General features: G+C 44.4%; 1 protein-coding gene across 6 annotated transcripts in view; it reads right to left on the reverse strand.

Moving 5' to 3' along the window:
• Window positions 1-19,163, reverse strand: part of MYO7A (myosin VIIA) — a 97,945-nt gene that overhangs the window by 37,169 nt on the left and 41,613 nt on the right. For 2 of the 6 annotated variants that reach the window (XM_077174114.1, XM_077174111.1), the window contains exons 5-17: window positions 16,973-16,990; window positions 13,971-14,155; window positions 12,418-12,539; window positions 10,504-10,646; window positions 10,302-10,415; window positions 9,323-9,476; window positions 8,591-8,667; window positions 7,244-7,363; window positions 5,917-6,059; window positions 5,345-5,555; window positions 4,735-4,870; window positions 4,221-4,327; window positions 783-839 (exon numbers count right to left, since the gene is read on the reverse strand). In XM_077174114.1, coding sequence (XP_077030229.1) covers window positions 783-839; window positions 4,221-4,327; window positions 4,735-4,870; window positions 5,345-5,555; window positions 5,917-6,059; window positions 7,244-7,363; window positions 8,591-8,667; window positions 9,323-9,476; window positions 10,302-10,415; window positions 10,504-10,646; window positions 12,418-12,539; window positions 13,971-14,155; window positions 16,973-16,990 — 1,587 coding nt within the window. The remainder of the gene's footprint in view (window positions 1-782; window positions 840-4,220; window positions 4,328-4,734; window positions 4,871-5,344; window positions 5,556-5,916; window positions 6,060-7,243; window positions 7,364-8,590; window positions 8,668-9,322; window positions 9,477-10,301; window positions 10,416-10,503; window positions 10,647-12,417; window positions 12,540-13,970; window positions 14,156-16,972; window positions 16,991-19,163) is intronic. The other 4 variants (XM_077174115.1, XM_077174113.1, XM_077174112.1 and 1 more) reach the window with 3 other exon arrangements.

The raw sequence follows: 19,163 nt of genomic DNA on the forward strand, positions 1-19,163 counted from the left end.
AGCCCCATGAAAAGAGCTGAATTTTGAAAAGCAAGCTAATCCTCTGGTTATCAAGGGGCTGTGGAAATGTGAGCAGAGTCTTAAAGCTTATATCATAAAATCTTTAGCACACAATATGCTATCTTATGGCCAAATAACTAGTAAGCAAGGTTTGGGAAGTTATCAGAACCAGTCAGCAGATGAGATGCAACAGAAAATACCTAAAAGAGGTGCCAAAAGGCTGTTTTGATGATCATGACAAAATTTCATATTATCTTGTCTTTGAAGGCTTGGATCTGAGGTCCCCCCTGAACAAGAACTAACCCTCCACCTCCAAAAATAATAGCATTTCCAAACAACGCAGAAATGCAGTCCAGGGGTCTCTCTTTGCATGTGGGCTGTCTTGCCTCAAAAAGTGTAACACAGGGTGAGATTTGCAGTTGTTCGGAGGAAGCCAATGGTGGCACCATGGTAAGCAACAGCCAAATCACAGATGATCCATCTGAAGTTATTTAGAATGATTCAACTATCAGGAAAAAATCCTCAAAACCTTGGCTGAGCCTGGTTCTGATCAAATCCCCATCGTTACAAAGTTTTTCTGAGTTGAGTCCTAGAATTAAGTGACACAGTCGTACCCCTGTACCAATTCAACAAGCTGTAAAAAATGCTCTCCAACACACTGGTCACTTGAAATGGATCCTCTATAGATAGTGCAGGAAGAGGAATAAACCAACAGGAGTAAAGCACAATCCTTGCCAAGGAGAGGTGAGTATACAAAAGAGGAACTCATGTATTCAGTTTACCTTTGGTGTGGGTGTGGGCGACTGGCCAAATGTGCTGGATGCATAGCCACAGAGAAACTACACGAAGCACAGGTAAAAAAAAACAAAACAAAACACAAAACAGAGACAGAGAAGAGCAAATAGTGAAAAGAAGGAATAACTGAAATGGGAGCCTGACATTTTTAGTCTTGGAAGTCCAGCTGCTTATATATCTCATGAACAAAACGCATTAATTCTTAGATTTTTGTATAACCCTCTCCTGGATTTTCTCCTTCATCTTGTTGTTCACTTCTCTGAGGGAACTGCCACTGTTCAGCTCTTGCTTCTTGGAAACAAACTTTATACATTTTTTAACCTCACTATCTATCCAATTTGAGCCATTCCCACTCTTCTACCTCACACACCTCTGCTCTCAATATACACCGGCTGGGAAGGTGCCAGGAACAAACCACAAAAAGCTGTAAAGACATCCCTCCATTCCTCCCTAATTTTAATCCCCAAATCAGGTATTTTTGATAGAATTTAAACTTTTGCCAAGGGGAAAGCCACCCCGCCCCCCAGTTTCCCATTTGTTTTTCACTTTACAGGGTTCCATCCTCCACTGCTCCTTCTACCTGTTCCTTGAACAAGCAGTGCTGCCAGACCATACCAGCTGATTCCACAGAGGAACAGTGTACAACTCCCACTTAATCCATAATTTCACCTGGCACCACTCAAAGCAATGTTCCTGTTCAGCAAACACATGCAGATAACCCTCTCTGTGATGAGCATGAATAAATGACACTTTACAGCCCCATGTGCTCCAGAAATGCCCAGTTCACCCCAGAGGTTTCATTGTGTACAGGTATTAGGTCTTTCAGGGACCAAACAGCTACTACAACATTGAAATATACAATCTCAATTATCAAATTTCTCTGAGTTGTGGCTTTCTCAAGTTTCTGGAATATAAGGGCCCCATTTGAAAGACTGAATGTAAAGCAGATGTGGACTTACTTGTACCTGACTCACAAAATCCTACAAACTCATCAATAAGCTCCTGAGGACCAACATTTGGGAAGTGTTGAACAAAATGCCTCAGGATTTGATTTAGTCCTTAGCAGAACAGCCACTTGTCTCTCTTTAAGAGAAGATGTTATATTTGATTGTCCAAGCCTGAGTGTCTCTGGAAATTTCCTCCACACACTGCCTCACTGAAGCTTGAGGAAGGCATGCACAGCTCCAAGGCATTCCAAGGACACTTCACCACACAGCGTTGCTACATGCAGTCAATTTCTGTGACCCAGGCTCACTTGCTCCTTCTTTTGGGGCACGTGTCCTAATAAAGGGGCTGCAGACATTACTGAACGTTGGTGGAAAGCAATGGCAGAAGCATCTCAGCCCCATGTTGGATCCTGCTTGTCCTGAGAATTTTTGTGTGGTGGTGTTCAGGGAATTAGTGCTCTTCAGGTTCACAGCGACACTGTGCACGGCTAGAGGAGCTTGCACACAATGTTGGCTCTTCTTCCAGTTCCATGACATCAGGCTAAAAATCTCTCATTCCAAAAAGAAACTCAGGCATCATTAAAGTATCAAAGCACAGAGACCACCACTTGGGACAGATTCTGAAGATGTCTAGTGGAACTATAAAAAAACCTCAAACAGTTTATGTTAAAAAAAAAAAAAAGGGGGGATCCAATGCTTTCAGAGGTTTCAGTTCTCAGATCCTAGACAACATCCAGGCAGACATCTCAACTTTGCTATTAATATACTTCCAGCATATTTTAAAGATGCTTTGGTAGGGATCCCTGTGAGAAAGCTTGTGTGACTGTGTAAACCCTTTCATTGATGCCCCAGAGTGCATCTCTGCTCTGCCCAAAGAAGAAAGAAATCACTTCCAAGGTCAACTGCAAAGCTTACACCAAAAATAAAAAGCAGCAAGAATAAGCAATTAAAAGCAAAGTAAGCAGCAGCACTGATGCTAAGGGAGTTAGTGTCTACTTTAACAGGAGTATCCACTTCTGAGGATAGCTCTGAACCCAACAGGAGTGTCATGCCAATTGGTAGCTTAATTAGCAATTGATAAATGTTCTCTTATTCCAAATGAAATCAAAAAGATAATGACCATTAATTTCATCAGGAGCAAAACTGAATGGCAGAAGTTCATGAACAAGGCTTGCAAAACAGCATGTAGCATACTCAAAGAAATGTCTTGGGAATGTAAATATTTCTTTCCCTTGGCAAGTAAAGGAATTCAGCACTTACAAATTGGCACTCCTGAAAGTCCCTAAGTCCCTTGGTCCATCAGTGGCATTGGCTGGCATTTGGAAATGGGACTCCGACTGCCAAAAAATGTGTTTGCTTTGAAAAATGTTATTCCCACACCCTCTACAGTCCCATGACTTTTGCCTTGGGAAAGACTGGGGGATTTGGCCATAGTGACTGATCTGTATAGACTTTCAGATTCTGTAAGACTGACATTTTAAAACACTTTCTACTTTAATCTTGGGAGCAGGGATGAGTGGAGAGATTTAGATGTTCAACTTCTTGAAGAAAATATCGCACATTTGTGTTACTAAAGTGAAATGGTCACTAATCTCAGCATTTAAGCTGGTATCCCAGTAATAAATGTTCAAATGGGGTGGAAAGGGTTAAAGCAGTAACTGCCTTTCTCTGAAACTTCAGGGCACACAGTCTTCTCTCACACTGAGGGTGGAGTAGACACATAACCTCCTGGAGAACTGGGATGTGGAAAGAGGAGCTTTGAAGTTCAGCTTTCATAACTGGTGTTCCCTCTCTCTGCTGTTGTAACAGTAAAATACAACTGTTCCCTTCAAGTCTTCTTGTGGTGCTTAAGGACCAGCAAGATTGTCCTTTTGATCTACTCTGGTTGACAAGTATTTGGCTTTTACTTGGACTCATGGAAAAGTTTGGGTTTGAAGGGACCTTCAAGGTCATGTAGTTCCAACCCTCGTCCAATAGGCAGGGACACCTTCCAGTAGGCCAGATTGCTTGAACATTTGAACACTTTGAGGGATGGGGCATCCACAGCTTCTCTGGGCAACCTATACCAGTATCTCACCACCCTCACAGGTAAGAACTTCCTAACACCTAATCTAAACCTACCCTCTGTTAGTTTACCTCTCATTCTATTATACACACATCTGGATGACCTAACTGGAAGGCACAGTTACTTTTCTCTCAGATTTCTACAATCACAAACCTGATTGTTCCAATCCCTACACAAGTCTGAAGGGCCATGATAGCAAAAGAATAGTATTTCATGATATTTCAAATGCAGTGAACCGGGCGCATGAATGTGGATGCACCCATGACACCGCATTAACACTTCCTGATGGTTGACTCTCACTAACAGGTTTGGAACACCCCAAGGAGCATCGGAGCAGTATGACTCTGCAAATCTTCCACCCCTTCCAGGAACACCCCTCCTCCTGAATAAAGACCTTCTCCCGCCTGCATTACCATTGCCACATCTGCTTGGAAGATCTGCTTGATGAATTTGTTTTTTGAGGAATGCACCAGCTGAATGATGTCTCCATGCAGCGTGTCCCTGTTTTTCTCCAAGAAACCTAGAGAAATAATGGGACAACACATAGATGACACAGTGCAACATGGTCAGCACATGAGCTGCAAGCAGCTTGTGGGTTGTTGGATTACTGGATGTTCTTGGTGAGGTAATGGGAGTAATGAGTGGGCAGATAGAGACCATGAGAAGGAAGACAGAGGTGCATCTTCAGACTGGACTGAGGATGCAGTGGTGCAAAGCACTGCCATTCTGTCACAGGCACACATGAATGAAACAGCACCAAACTCTGCAGCTCATTGGCACAGCTGGAGGGTCAAGTCATTGCAGCCAGAAAAGGAAAACATTGACACGACCGTGGACTACCACCCTGCTCTGCTCCAACACAGCAGTGGCTTGTCTGCCCATGAATATCCCTTCACCCCCTGCAGTGCCCTAGAAGCTGCCCCATACCTTTGGTTTCGTAGTAAACAATTCCAGCAAAATGGTTAATGCCAAACTGGGTTTCGTAGTTATTCTTCGGAGGAATATAGTTGGTGTTAAGCTTGTGCTGAGAGTTCAGCTTGTGCAACATGGTGGCATCTGTACCCTGTACGTGCATGAAGAGAACTGACATTTAACCAAAGCTATTCCCATTGAAATAATTTTCCAGTCAATAGCACATTTCTTTCTTGACTTGGTGACAATGTGCATTTATGTTGAGAAGTGATATGTTGGAGAAGATATCTCAAGTGCAAAAATTACAGAAATTAATTAAATATCACTGGTATGTAGTTCTGTATTCAAAATAATGCTCCAAAAGGAGTGTATTTAACATTATTTTCTCTTAAACTTTGCCAATAGATGTTTCTGAGCCTCTTGCAGGCATATTTTCCCATCAGAAACACTTGTTTCTGTGACACTGACGGAAGAAAATTTAAGAGAGCAATAAAAATTATAAATAGGCAGGCCACAGGTGAATGTGTGTTTGGGGCTGAGCAGATCTCACAGGCTGCCAGCATGCAAGTGCAAAGGGGATAAAATCAGGAGAGCCACTGGCAGCAAGGCTGAGTCCAAAACACACCTTGGGGAACTTGCTCTCCTCGTCAATGAGGGAGATGATGTTCATAGGCTTGATGGCAATCATGTCCAAGGCATCCTGGTTATCCGTGAACTCGATGTGCTGCCAGTTGATATTCTCCAGGTTGTACTCCTCCTGCTCTAGCTTGAAGACGTGGCGCACAAAGAACTGTTGCAGGTTTTCATTCGCAAAGTTAATGCAAAGCTGCTCAAAACTGTGGAGGGAAGGTCAAGAAAAGGCCTTTTTATATACACCCTGGTTAATTTTTTCTACATCTCTCTTCATGCTTTAAGCAATACTCTCAGACCTTGTCAACCACTCAGTAAAGCTGCTGTTGGCTTAGAATTTCCTTATTGGTTCAGACAATCAGTTTTTTCCCAAAACAATGTTATGTGTGTGGTCTAAATCAGTTTAGAAACTGATTGATTAGCTCTGATAATTTCTCATATAGAAATAGGCTTGGTCCAACCCAGTCCATCCAGTTTACTTCAGGAGAGGTGAAAGGACTGCAAGACCTTGAGCTTGGGCTTGTGAAGGAGGATTAAGACCTGGTTCTCCTTTTGCAGGCTCCATACCTGTTCACAGTGAAGTTCTCAAAGCCAAAGATGTCAAGAAGGCCAATGGATCTCCTGATACTTTTGAGTTCCTGGGAAGGAGGTCTGTAAATTGCAGCATTGATCTTCTCCACGATCCACACAAAAAGTCGCCCATAAATTCCCTGCAACATCCCAGAGATGGGGCTCACTGAGACAGTTCAGCAGTTTGTCCTGCTAGTCTGTGTCACCACTTCACCCTCGATGGCACAGGTTCTCCTAAAGCATGGCCAACAACCAGACAGTCCCTGAGGATGTGCTCACCAATGTTTGTGCCAGACTCTTGGCATGGTTTAAAGCTTCAAGAACCATTATGTGGATCAAGGAAAACAGACCCGAAAGTCTAGCTAAAAGACAATTGAGAGCAAACCCCCAAATTTGGATAGTGCTACATTTTGGATCTTTGGGCTTGCTGTGAAGCCAGACAGTCCTTTCCTGGGTTTCCACACATTTCTCTCTACAGATCAGCAGAGCAGAGCCATGTTACAGTGCAAGAACATCTTGCTCACTTGAACAATGTGCTCACTGAAACAGTGCAGCACTGGCTGAACAGTCTGATGATCTAATGACACAGATATTGCTGCTTCGGTAATTCCAGAACTTCATGTTTTAAATTTTTGTTAATTTTTATTTTATAAGCTACAGCAGTGTGACCAAGAGGGGAGACTAATTCTAAGGTCCATCACCACTAGAGAAGACACTGCCAGGATTTGCAGACTAGTAAGCTTTCAAACCAGCTTGATTGACCAATTCCCCACAGATAAAATGAAGACCCAAGTTGGTCAAGGCACGCCAATAATGCTTGTCTTGCAATTTTACATAGGGCTACAAACAGCACAGCAGAGATCCACACCTATCCCATCAACCTTCTTCACTCCAAAACCTCAAGATGTTCTAAGTTCTCTGATGGCTTCTGGACTGCTCTATTCCTGGCCCTGTGTTGTTCAGCTGTATTTACTGCTGCTTATGTTCCGAAATCCTGAAATTCGTGTGTGTGTGCTAGAGGTGTTGGTAGAGTTGCTCTGATTTACAGTAGCTGAGGATCTTTCTAGAAGCTGAGGTAAAGTAATTTCAGAATGTTGGGTCCTTCAGCAGGTCCCCTTTGAGTACAGACAATCTCCAAACCAGATGGCAAATCCCTTGCAGAGCAGGTTACATACATTCCTTTCACCCCAACTCTTTGTACATCCCAACTAGAACATGGTTTCAAGGGCATTTGCTGATCTGAGCTCACACAGGCACAGTCTCAGAAGGGGCAGGTTTCTTCAGCTTATCAAGAGAAGGCACAAGGAAATGCCCTGAGACTTACCTTTACAAAAGCATCCCTCACATCCAGCGCTTGTTCCATGCTGAGAGGGGTGGAGACAGTTTCACCCCTGGTGATTATGGTCCGGCTGGTAAGGCAGTTCATCACGTCCTGAGGCTCAACCTGACAGAGACAACACCAAACACAGCTGCTGTACAGGGGAGGTACCTCAAATGAAGACACAGGCATTTTCAGAGAGAAAAATTAACATTTTTATACTGTATTTTAATCTGGAAGGTGTTCTTGTGACTTAGCATGAGATGTTAACGAGGTGTGGGAGGACAGGATGAGAAAGCAGAGCAAAGCCTGCAATGCTGTATGCTACCAGCATGGGTTAAAGCTTTGCATCACCTTGACCCGTTTTTGTACTTCATCAGGGAAATGTCCACTCTCTAAGTGGACAGAGAACTGTGGATCACACTCTGGGACAAGCAGTGCCTAAGGAGACGAGATGATGCTCCTGTTAGCTCTTCGGAAGGCCACTGAAGAATGCCCCAGTCACTGCATGGATGATTTCAGTGAGGGTCATCTCACCTCACTCTTCAGATACACAGAATATATATGACATCTGTCTCAAGTACCATTATGAACTTTATCACTGAGGGAAACACCCTACTTTAGGGACTGAGGTATTCTGGATGCCCTTTCTAGGACAATGTGCTAAACCCATCAGAGGGTCTGTTCCTACCTGCTGGTATGAAGGGGAGCTCTGATAATCGGATCATGGAATCATAGGATATTTTGGGTTGGAAGGGACTTTTAAAGATCATCTAGTTCCAACCCCCAACAGTAAGAGTTTCTGCTAGACCAGGTTGCTCAAAGTCCCATCACACCTGGCTTTGAACATGCCCACAAGTGGTGCAGCCACAAAATCCCTGGGCAACCTGTTCCAGTGCCTCACCACCCTCAGTGAAGAATTTCTTAATATCTAATTTAAATCTGTCCTCTTTCAGTTTGAAACCATTCCACCTTGTCTTATCATTCCATGTCCTTGTCAAAAGTCCCACTCCCAGCTCTCTTGGAACCCCTCTAGGTACTGAAAGGGGCTCTAAGCTGTCCCCAGACCCTTCTTTTCTCCAGGCTGAAACACTCCAGGTCTCTCAGCCTCTCTCCATAGAAGAGGTGCTCCAGCCCTCTGAGTATCTTCGCAGCCTCCTCTGGCTACTCAGCCCAGATGGAGACATTCACCTTCAAGCTGCCAATGCAAGACACAATATGGCTTATCCAGGGCTCTTCAGCCTCCTAGAGCTAGTGGTGCAAGGGGAGGCTGGCTTGGACAAAGCTGTGCCACAATACTAAAAAGCTGGGATGGAGTCAGAAGGGGACCAGCAGCACTGCAGGGCCACTGACCTCCAGCAAAGTTGCCGCAGTGATGAGCGATGCTGACTGAACAACCTCACAGGCATCCAGGTTGTCATAGGTCCGAGCTGGGGAAAGAAAGGCAGAGGGAAAGCCATGAGCAAGGGATGTGTCTCTGCAGAAAGTGGATAGGGTGAGGGAAAGGGTCATTCTCCACTGTCTCTGTGTGATGTCCTGGCAAAATCTGGCCATCAGAAGGGAGAGAAAAGTTCACACATCTGCTGGAGTCCTGCTGCTGACTGCAAAGGACCTGTACTCTGCTCTGCCAGACCAGATAGTAAAGAATGTAGAAATGTTTTAGCATCTAAGTGCTTTAGGCTTCTGCCTTCTGAAGAGGCTTTTTAAATCACTATGTCATTTCTGACAGCAGAGCTGTTTGGTACATTTACAAAGGTATATCCAGTCACACAGGCACCTGTCAAACACTCCATTAGTCTCTCTTTGTAAAACCTGAGTCTACTGAATGACCTCTGTTCATATTCGACCTCACAACACTCAGAATTGTGGATGTCATTGAGCACACTGTAGCCTAGCAGCGCTCCTGTGGGCAGGTGGAATTATTCCTTATTCCTTGTCCTTAAAATGCCATAATAAACACTGAGACCCTGGCATGGCACCATGGCAGGTGTTCTGGATACAGCTCTCCATCCCTAAGTTTGGCTGCCTGTCAGCAGGCAGAATGAAGAGCAGCAGTGCACTGGACCATGTATTTTGTCCTTTTACCTTCATACTGCAGGTTGCCCATGTGCAGGATGGCAGCTAGCAGCTTGGAGATCTCCCAGTTCTCGGTGTCAGTGAACATGAGGACCTTCATAGCGGAGCGGATATTGGCGTACTCCTTGCTATCATCTCTGCCATCACAGGTCGTGCAGTTACCCTGGGGAAGCAAACGGGGCACACACTGCATGGGGCAAAGCCAGGGAGCACCAGGGTATCACCCTAAGCTCTCAGGGCTTCCCCCAGAACCAGCAAGGTTTTGTTTAAGGCATGATGCTGAACTTGTGGATCTGACTCTGCCCTTTGTCATATTCTATGACTCAGTGCTGAGCCTTGTGACCTACACTTACCCTGTTGTCCCCAGGCACCCTGTGTCTGACTGCCATCAGCAGAAGAGAAAAAGCTCTCTGAGATGGGCATAGAGAGCTGGAGGGTCCCACTGGTCTAGTCAGAAAGCTGGGTCCCAGCCTTGCTGATGATGCAGCAGCCTTAATTACACCTGCTTCTATCAGCTCCTCTGGATATCAGCACTGGTATATAGGGAGTGGGGTTGGAGATTGCTGGCTTGGTCAGACAGTTGGAGCACACACAGCTCATCCCCATATTCTGCTGAAAATGTGCCATCCAGACAAGCACTCCTCTACACCTATCACTGCCTCAAGAGCAGCAGGTCTTATCTAACACCCTGGCTACTTCCAAACATGTGGCATGGGCACCATACACCATCCCATCCAAGCTTGTGTTCTACTTCACAGAAAGTGCGGAAATAGCCTGGTCTAGACACGGGGATTAAGGATTTCCACTAAGACTATGAGCCTTGTGGTGGTGAGACCAAGAGATTTGTCAAACCCTGTGGCAAAGGCTCAGGAAGGTCATAACCAGCAAAGCAGCTCTTGGCTGCAGAAGCACCTCTCTTTTCCTTCTCCCTTGCTAAGGACCTTTCACCACATCACCCCACCAAACCTCTGTTTCACTGCTCTCTCACCATCGCAAGGTAGTTGTAGTCTGTGGCTTTCCCAAGACCCAGCTTCTTCTTCTGCTCCACGGTCATTCCTCTCAGCATGCAGTAGAACACGTGGTAATTCCTCTCATCCTGGGCCTGCAGGAGAAGAGCAAGTGCCAGCTCTGTGAGGAGAACGGCATGGCAAAGGTTGGCTGCCCGCGCCTTGCAGGTGCTATCACCTTACCTGCCTGCATACCCGGGACTTCTCCAGCAGGTACTGCTCAATCTTTGCCCCCTCTATGGCTCCCCTTTTGTTGAAGTGGATGTCGATGTACTTCCCAAACCGGCTGGAATTGTCATTACGGATGGTCTTTGCGTTCCCAAAAGCTGCAAGAATTATGGTGCTTTAGAGAGGGTCTGATGCGGGGAGGATGATGGATCTGGTCTCAGTGGGGGAAAGTCAAAAGAGTGAGGCTGAGAGGGTTAAAAGCAGCCCCAAAGCCTTCCCTTAAGTTTGGCTGGATCAATTTCATCTCAGTGTGAGGAAACAAGATGTATATCAGATGACTTTCCTTGGAAATACAGAGAGGAGCACAGAGAAGGAAGCTTGGGAATGGGATGACCTTATCCAGGAAGTAGGGCTAGGACAGCAGGATTTTGGCAGCAGCTGATGAAATTAGAGGAGAGTTGAGCAAGAGTGGCTGCAGTGTGAAAGGTGACACATTCAGAAAAAGGCAGAGATGCTGGTGAGTGATTTAATGACTGAGAGAGAAACAAAAGGGAAAATGCTTCCAAAAGGGAAATACAGACAACTAAGCCAACCTCCAGCAGGAGACTTCTCTCTGCAAGCAGACTGTGCAGAGAAAGGTACCCGTGTCCACTTTCTGTTGGGTGTGGATGAGCGCCCTAAGCCAGTACACCCTGCAATTTCTGCTCCAGGATTTCTGGCAGGTGATGGACAAGCACTTGAATTACAGAGCCTCTGTTTCCTGAATCTCAGCAGTGCCCAAGTGCATATTCAATAGTGCCCTGTGTGCTTGTCACACTTCTGTTGGCTCCTAGAGGGTTATTCACCGAGCAGAGGAGGTAAAAATCAGAATGGTTTGGGTTGGAAGGGATCTTCAAGATCATCTAGCTCCAATCCCTCTACCAAGGGCAGGGGCACTTCCCACTAGATCAGGCTGATCAAACCTCTATCTTTAGAGAACAACCCCAATGTTACTCTTCAAAGAAAATGCAGTTTTTCTGCATAAGCATAAAAGGTACATGTGGCATCATTTTGGGTCAAGAGGGTTAGATAACCTATTTAATTTACAGATATCCAATTAAAACACTGGGGTTGATCACAGTAACAGCCTGCCAAAGAACCTATTAAGGCCACAAGCTGATTCTCATTGTCTGGTTCTTTCTTGGACTCCTCTATTTCTTCTTCTGCATTCTGCTGCCATTCACTGGTCTTGGAAGGAAAAGGTGGGGTTTGCTATTGTATACAGCCAGCACAAGGTGCTGTGAAGCTCAGGTCCTATTAAACGGATGTTTTATGGAGCCATCTAAGAATAGGAATAGGATTGTTATTCCTTAGAACCATTCTTAAGAATAGGATTTTTGCAACTATGGCCAAAAAAAGGAAATAATTAGTTAGCTGAATGCAGCACTGATAGGATACTGAAGCTCTGCATGCAGTCCAGCACTGGAGGATGTGGTGAGACTTTTCAAAAGAGCAAAAAAGTATTGAACAGCACTTTTACATACTACACACAGAATTAGGTAAAATTCAGGGTTTTGTATGGATTTTCTGGGAGGAAAAAAGTACTGTTTTATATGGAAAACCACTTTTTTCCCCCAAATTTTAAAGTAACAAAATAGTTGAAAAAATAATACAGGTCAGCTGAAATGCTTTGCTTTCAACAACAGTTGTCAAAAATATTAAAGGAAACATTGAGAGCTTAGAGAATATTAGTCTTGTGAAAAATAAATTCAGATGGAAAGAATCTGAATGCATTGTTTAGTAAAAGTGTACTTCAAAAAAAAGTTTTGTCACTTTTTTGGAAACTCAAAGTGTGACATAAGTGTTTTACATTTGGTTATATTTTATGGTTCCTGAATCTGTTTCTTATTTTTTTCCAGCAAAAGAATTCTTTGTTATCTGAGGCCTCACCTTCCAAGATGGGATTTGCCTCCAGGACCTGCTGCTCAATCCAGGAGTGCTGACCACTGATTGCTGCCAGGAACTGCAGAATCAGTTTTGTGCTTTCTGTCTTCCCTGCTCCAGATTCTCCACTGCAAAGACAAAGGAGTGGAGGTCAGTGAGAGCCATGCTGCATCTCTGCCAATGTCCCTCTGTCTTCAAAGGAACTTCTGTCTCTTTGTCTCTTCTGCTAGCATAGGCAGGATGAGACCATTAAGGATGGGTTTCCAGCATCCCAAGGATGATCAAACCTGGTTGTTGGACAAATGATAGGACATGGTATCAGATAGCTTCCAGCCAAGATCCAGATTTGCTCCATGTTCCATTTGGCCCAAAGTGTTCCTTGAGTTTGGGTACCCCCAGCAAATGCCATCATCCAACCAGCACTAAGAAGGTTGTGAAGTACTTTCAGTCAGTGCTTTTCTAGGTATGATCACCAGACCATGACCCTGTGGTCCAGGATCTAGCTGCTCCCATGGGACATCTTCATCACCACTCTTGAGCTGTGATAAGGCAGACTGTGAAATACAGCCTTTTACCAGGAGGGACTTCCACAGGTCTCCTAGGCTTGCTCTAACAAGGGCAGGGGAGAGAGGAGAAGCTTATGGGGCAGAAAGCCAGAGCTATTCCTCAAACTTTTCTCTGCACTGAAAGATAACCTCAGTTATCTTATGAAAGGGCTGGGCAGAAATATTTGGGTGAGTCTATGACGTATCTGATACATGGGGTAGCCAAAATAAGTGACCAAAATAGACCTTCCTGACATTGAGTATCTAGCCTTGGCCTCGTGGGCAAATAGTTTCAATTTTCAGGTCACTGGCACACTGCATTGACTCTCCTATGGGCCCTACATGATGCTTTTTTAGACCAGCAAAATAAGCCTTACTGAATGGCCTTTTCAGACTCCTGTATCTGAAATACTGCACACGGGATGTTCCAGAGTTATGGCTTTTCATTCAGTGAAACTTAGGGTAGGCATGCCTTGGGGAAAAGGGTACTTCAAATGACAAAGACTGTGGATTCTGAATTTATAGGATCATGTTGGAGGGCTGAGGACATCAAATCTGGCTTTGGGACAGATACTGGAGGGAACTATAGGCATAACTGGGATCAGGCACTCCTTGGTGCCCAAGGTTGATCGGTCCAGAGCAGAGCCATGCATGGAGACACCATTCAGGAGCGTGAATGACCACAGGTCCAGTGACCAAGCTTGTCCCTGACCCTCCCTTGTGCAGAACGTATCCATGTTTGCGTTTTTGATGTCTGTAGGAGTATTGAGCTTAAATTGAAAAGTGGAGGTTAAAATGAATATGAGATCTATTGAGTTGCAAGGGTAAAATACCAAAGTATTGATAAAGCACCTCTACAAGGAACAGACTGACTGCAAACAGAGACCTCCTCTGCACTGGGAATATGTGGATGGAAGATCTAATCAGTCATTCAGGCTGTTCCAAATCAAGCATGTTGCATCTGCTCAGCATCTGCTTTCAGGATGTGGCCCATTTGGAAACTCAGCAACTCACCTTATGATACAGCACTGGTCCTTGTTGTTGCGCTGCATGTTGAAGTAGCAGTTGTCAGCAATTGCGAAGATGTGTGGTGGCATCTCACCAATCTTTTTGTTGGTGTAGAGGCGTATCTGCTCGGGTGAGTAGATGGGTAGGAGCTGGTAGGGGTTTACTGCCACCAGTATTGAACCAGTGTATGTCTGGGGGAGAAGCACATGAGGGTTTATGGGGACAGTGAGGTGTAGCTGAGAGACTTTAGCAGCTTGGATGGGATGTGGATGGAGGCCAGAAAAATCAAGGCTTTTTAAAAGCTGGATGAAAGATGATGCTCAAGTCAGAGATGCTTGCAGGGGGAGCCAGGGGTAAAATGGGAACAGAAGTCCCAAAGTACCTAAATCGGTTCATATTCAGCCTTGCTCATGCACAGCATGGTTTCAAGCCTTAATTCATATTTTGTATGCTCTCGGTTAAGATTCAGACTCTTAAGAGAAGCTCATTATTTGCAAAAATATCACCAGAGCCAGCATATATTCATACATTTCTACTGCATTGCACATACAATGAGAAACCATAGGTGAAAGAAACCTGACAACCACTCCCATATCTCAAGGCAGGACCAGTTGGACCTAAACCATTCTGACAGATGACTATTTAACCTGTTTTTATCAATCCACAGCAGCTGCTAAACTTCCCTCTGCAATGCATTCTTCTCTACCATCTCTGCCTAACCAAATGTCTCCATACTTCAGTTTAAACCTGGTCCTGTGCAGATGGATATTGCCCACAAAGTCCTGACATATCCCTTCTCATCTATTTCTGAAATTTTGAAAATGGCCTTTGGTCCAGCTGACCTGGGCCTTGGGTAGCAAACTCCTCTGTAGTATCTTGCTCTTTCATTTCTGCCCTTCCAGAAGCTGTTTCTCTCAAGCCTCTCATCAAAGGACTCATGAACTTTGTTATCTTGCTCAGATGTAGTGCTGAGGTTAGGAGGTTTGGCCACATCCCAATCTCAAGGCAGAGAATAAGGATCTCCTTCCCCTGTTTCATCTGTTTAAAAGTCAGTGTCTAGAGGAGGTGAGTCAAGGGGCCTCCACCTTGAGTTAGCTGAGGGGCATGAGATGAAGGCTACTTTCACTCTGTGACTTCAAAGAATTCAAGTCATTTTCTCTAGGTTAATTTTTAGCAACTGAAGTTACAAGATTAATCTTAGCTTTCCTTCTTGCTGGAACCAGCTGTAAAAGTTCCCCTGCTACTGCATATCATTTTTCAGGAAACAAAATAAGCAACTTCAACATTCATATAATCCTTATGAGTTTTCATCTGCATGGCCTAAACCCAGTAAGGCTTCGGCACAAAGCAGCAAAGTGGCACAGCCAAGGATGCTTGTGAGGGAGAAGAAATAATTTGCCACCATCTGTCCAAAACTGGCCACCAGTTCAGGCTTCCTGAAGGCAGCCAGTAGGTGGCAATTGTGTCCCATCGTAGGGAGGATGAAAGCCATTAGGGGTTCCTCACCTTCTACTCTCATGGCCAACACAAGAGAGCAACTTTCAGTTCAGTCCCATATGAGGTTTGACTTTACAGTGCTAACTGAGAAAGGACACAATACTCTTCTCTGTAACAGGGGATTATGTGCCAGTAGGGGAAAAAAGCTCTTTGAGCTTCAGAACAATGTTGTCACAACTCCAAAGGGTAGAAATTGGCTGTGAAATCATGTAGACTGGATTTTAGAAAAAGAAGGCATTGAAAAAAGGGAGCAGAGATATCCCTCCAGAGAAGCCTTCAAAGGGGACAGAACAGGTAACCCCAGTGCTCAGAGGAGGAGGGAGCTCAATTTCTGAATGGCATCATGACAGCAAGATCCCTAATGAAGACTCCTTTGAGTCTTCATTATTTCATTAATTTCCTCTTTACAATTTATCACCAGGGGACATTTTTAGGGACATTTTTAGGAACATTAATTTTAGGTACATTTTTAATCTTCCTTGAGCTTTTTTAAAAAAAAAAATGTAACTCCTTGCAGAGGTCTCTGAAATCCCAGCATTTCAGTCAGACTGGTCTGCCCTGCCACAAATGTAAACAGAGAGGCTTTTAAAGGTGTTAACCATTAGGTATTCTTTCTGGATGCTCCCACTGACCCTTCCCTTGTGATCCACAAAACCCTTTGTCAGCATGAACTCTTGTACTATTGCTTGTTTTTGTAGCTCATTCCTAGTTGATAAATAATCACAATTTGCCCAATTCTCACAGCTGACAGAAGGCAAAACTTTGTTCACTCTGTTGATCAGGGGCCAAAGGCCACTTCCAAGGAAATAGTAGCTTACTGGTTTCTATTGCTGGGTGATGTCAAAGCCCTTTTCTATTGGAAAAATAAAGCTTTACTGAGAGCAGGGACTCTGCTGTAGCTGACCACAGGAACTGCATCTCACAGCAAATTCATTACTGCCTGCATGACCTACATTTTAATTAGCCCCAAACAAATCCTTTCTGAGCCTGCTTCCCTCACTACCCAGAACACCATGGCTGACTTCATCTGGATTGTTATGGGGTTAAAGCTCTACCAAACATTACTGTCATTTGGCAGCCCTTAGAGAGCAGTAGCAGGCACTGGTTTCATGTCTAGATAAAGAGATTTAACCTTACTCACAAGTCAAAACTCCCCACCAGACTCTCTTGCTATTCAGCGTAGTTTCTCTTGCTGTGTTCAAGCGAAACTAAGGACAAGAAGCCCTTGTTGAAGTTTTTCATATTTTGCTGCAGACATTTCTTCCCTTCAAGTTAAGGTCATTACTGAGAAGAACTTAAAGCTTTAACCACATTCACAGGTTGAGGGCTTTCCATCTCTGTGTCACAACTTCACCATGTGGGTCAAGCTCTGCACCAAAGCAGATGGATGCTCTCCATGCATTTATGAAGCAGCAGCAATGGTGGTGCAAAGTAAATGGTGAACAGAAAAAGGTGATCCAGTGGAAGGCATGACAGCAATTGCAAATGACGTTGCCAAGAGTCATACTTACCCTCCCACCGCAGTTTGTCTTATGAATAAAATGTGAGGGAGAAGAAAAAGGGAAATTATATTTTATTAGAGCAGAACTACATCCTCCACAAAGCTAAGGACACAAGGAAACAAGAGGAACTGCAGTCCCATTGGAAAAGTAATCATTTACTCAGCAGGCCCAGAAATCCTTTCAAGCAGTGAAACTTCACTGTCTTTAAGACAGTGCTAATTATACCATAGGAAAAAACCCACCTCTGTCTTTAAGACAGTGCTAATTATACCACAGAAAAAAAACCACCTCAGTGGGCTGGGTATCCCCTGCACACATGGCATCCATATGGTACCTTGGCTTTGCAAAACTGTCATCAATATTTACCACATCCGACACAAATCTACTCCTCCTAGTGCCATCACTCCTAATAGCTGAGATCTAAGGTTGGGCTCCTGAGCCTCCAACTACACACCTGTAGACAGAAGTGGTGTGCATACCTCTCTATCAAGCTATGCACTCTCTGTCATTTTGAGAGTGTAATTCTGATTTTGAGATGGCTCTAATTGCTGTGCTGTGCCCAGTTCCTGGGTTGGCACTCCAAAGCCATTAGTGATGTGGAGCAATCAAGACACGGTAACCTGGAACCTCTGTGATGCAAATGTCCTTGTGGGATGTGGCCATCCCTCAGGCAGGAACTCTGTAGGACACACTGCACTGCACTGTCACCATCAGACCAGAAGAACTTGTAGAGAAACTGATGTGGCTATTTTGTCACTTCAGCCCAAATCACCACCCACACTCACCTCCAGGCTGAAAGCTGCCCTTTACATCAGCCCTTATTAGGATGATGTTGCCAAACAACACTTTGCACAGTGCTTGTTCGTGTTCCTAATCTTCCTGGATGCCTGTGCATAGCTTGGCAAGGGAGCTCAGAGACAGAGCTTTTTCGAAGGAGCTTGGTGTATTCACAGGCAATCTGATGATACTGTACACACAGAATTCTATCCAAGGACCTCAGGTCACTTGGAGAGGCAACAGGCACTTGCTGGATAATACAGACACCCCAAAAGAGACACATGGATGCCACTGAAAAATACCCAACATGATCCAAACTTTCTCAGAGAGAGTGGCAGAAATACACTTTGTGCCATTTCAGGGTGCCCACAAGCAGGGGAAAAATGGGCAATGCTCAATAGGTAAATTCAAGTTCCTTGAATGAGCCAATCAGCTACAAATTATTGGCCATCTGTACTTCTTGGGTGGCATTCAGGTTGTTTGAATTCAGTTATTCACGTGAGTGCTGCACCTAACCTTGAAGACAGATGCGCTGTGAGCTGGGGGAGGTTGGACTATAGACCTCCAGCCTAAAATTTTCTTCCAACATAAACTCCTCTATGATATCCAAACTCCAGTCAGCTCTAAAGCATCTGAGAGGCACTTCTGTTTGCATGACTGAAAGGCAGTCTTGTCTCTGCTGGCTCTACTGACACCTCTGGTGACTGCCATGGATGCCCATGGAGACACCACCCCAAGTATGAATTTGGGCTATTAACTTGCTAATTTATCATTATAAATGGCAAGAAAATTTGATTACAAAGGGAGAAACCTAGTTCATCTAATGTGGGAATAATTTTCTGATTATACTATTTTTGTCTAAACTGACTATAGGGCCTTAGGCATCATGCACAACAAATGAAGTGTCTGAGGGAGAGATGCATTTGGAGGTCTCTGTTCTCCCCCAGGCTTTGGGGAATTATGGGTGCCTTTTCAGCACCCATGTCCCCTTCCTCCAGGATTGTACTCCATCTCTGAAAGAAGAGATGGATCTCTCCCAGAGAGGGACAAGGAGCTGTCAATCATATTATCAGCCTGTGCAGCAGAGTGGTGTCTGCTCCATCACTGCCCAGCCCTAATCCAAAATCATCCGATCAAAAAGCACTGGACATCAAGCAGTGATGAACAAACAGACTTGACAAATAAAATCCCACCTATACTCTGTGAGCTTATTTTATCTGTGAAGTCTGACTGTTTTGCAATTCCCTCCAGTCCAAAAATCTAGTAGTCTCTAGAGCCTTTTAAAAATCAAATGACCAGGAGGCTTTGAAAAGGCCTTCAAAGGCACAGCAAGTACTTACCTGAACATCTGAAAACTGTAGGATTTAAGAGTAATAACAAATTTTCCATATTTGTAGAGCCTGTTTGAGTACATTATCTAGCA

This window comes from Agelaius phoeniceus, chromosome 2, assembly GCF_051311805.1.
Source record: "Agelaius phoeniceus isolate bAgePho1 chromosome 2, bAgePho1.hap1, whole genome shotgun sequence".
Lineage (NCBI taxonomy): Eukaryota > Metazoa > Chordata > Aves > Passeriformes > Icteridae > Agelaius > Agelaius phoeniceus.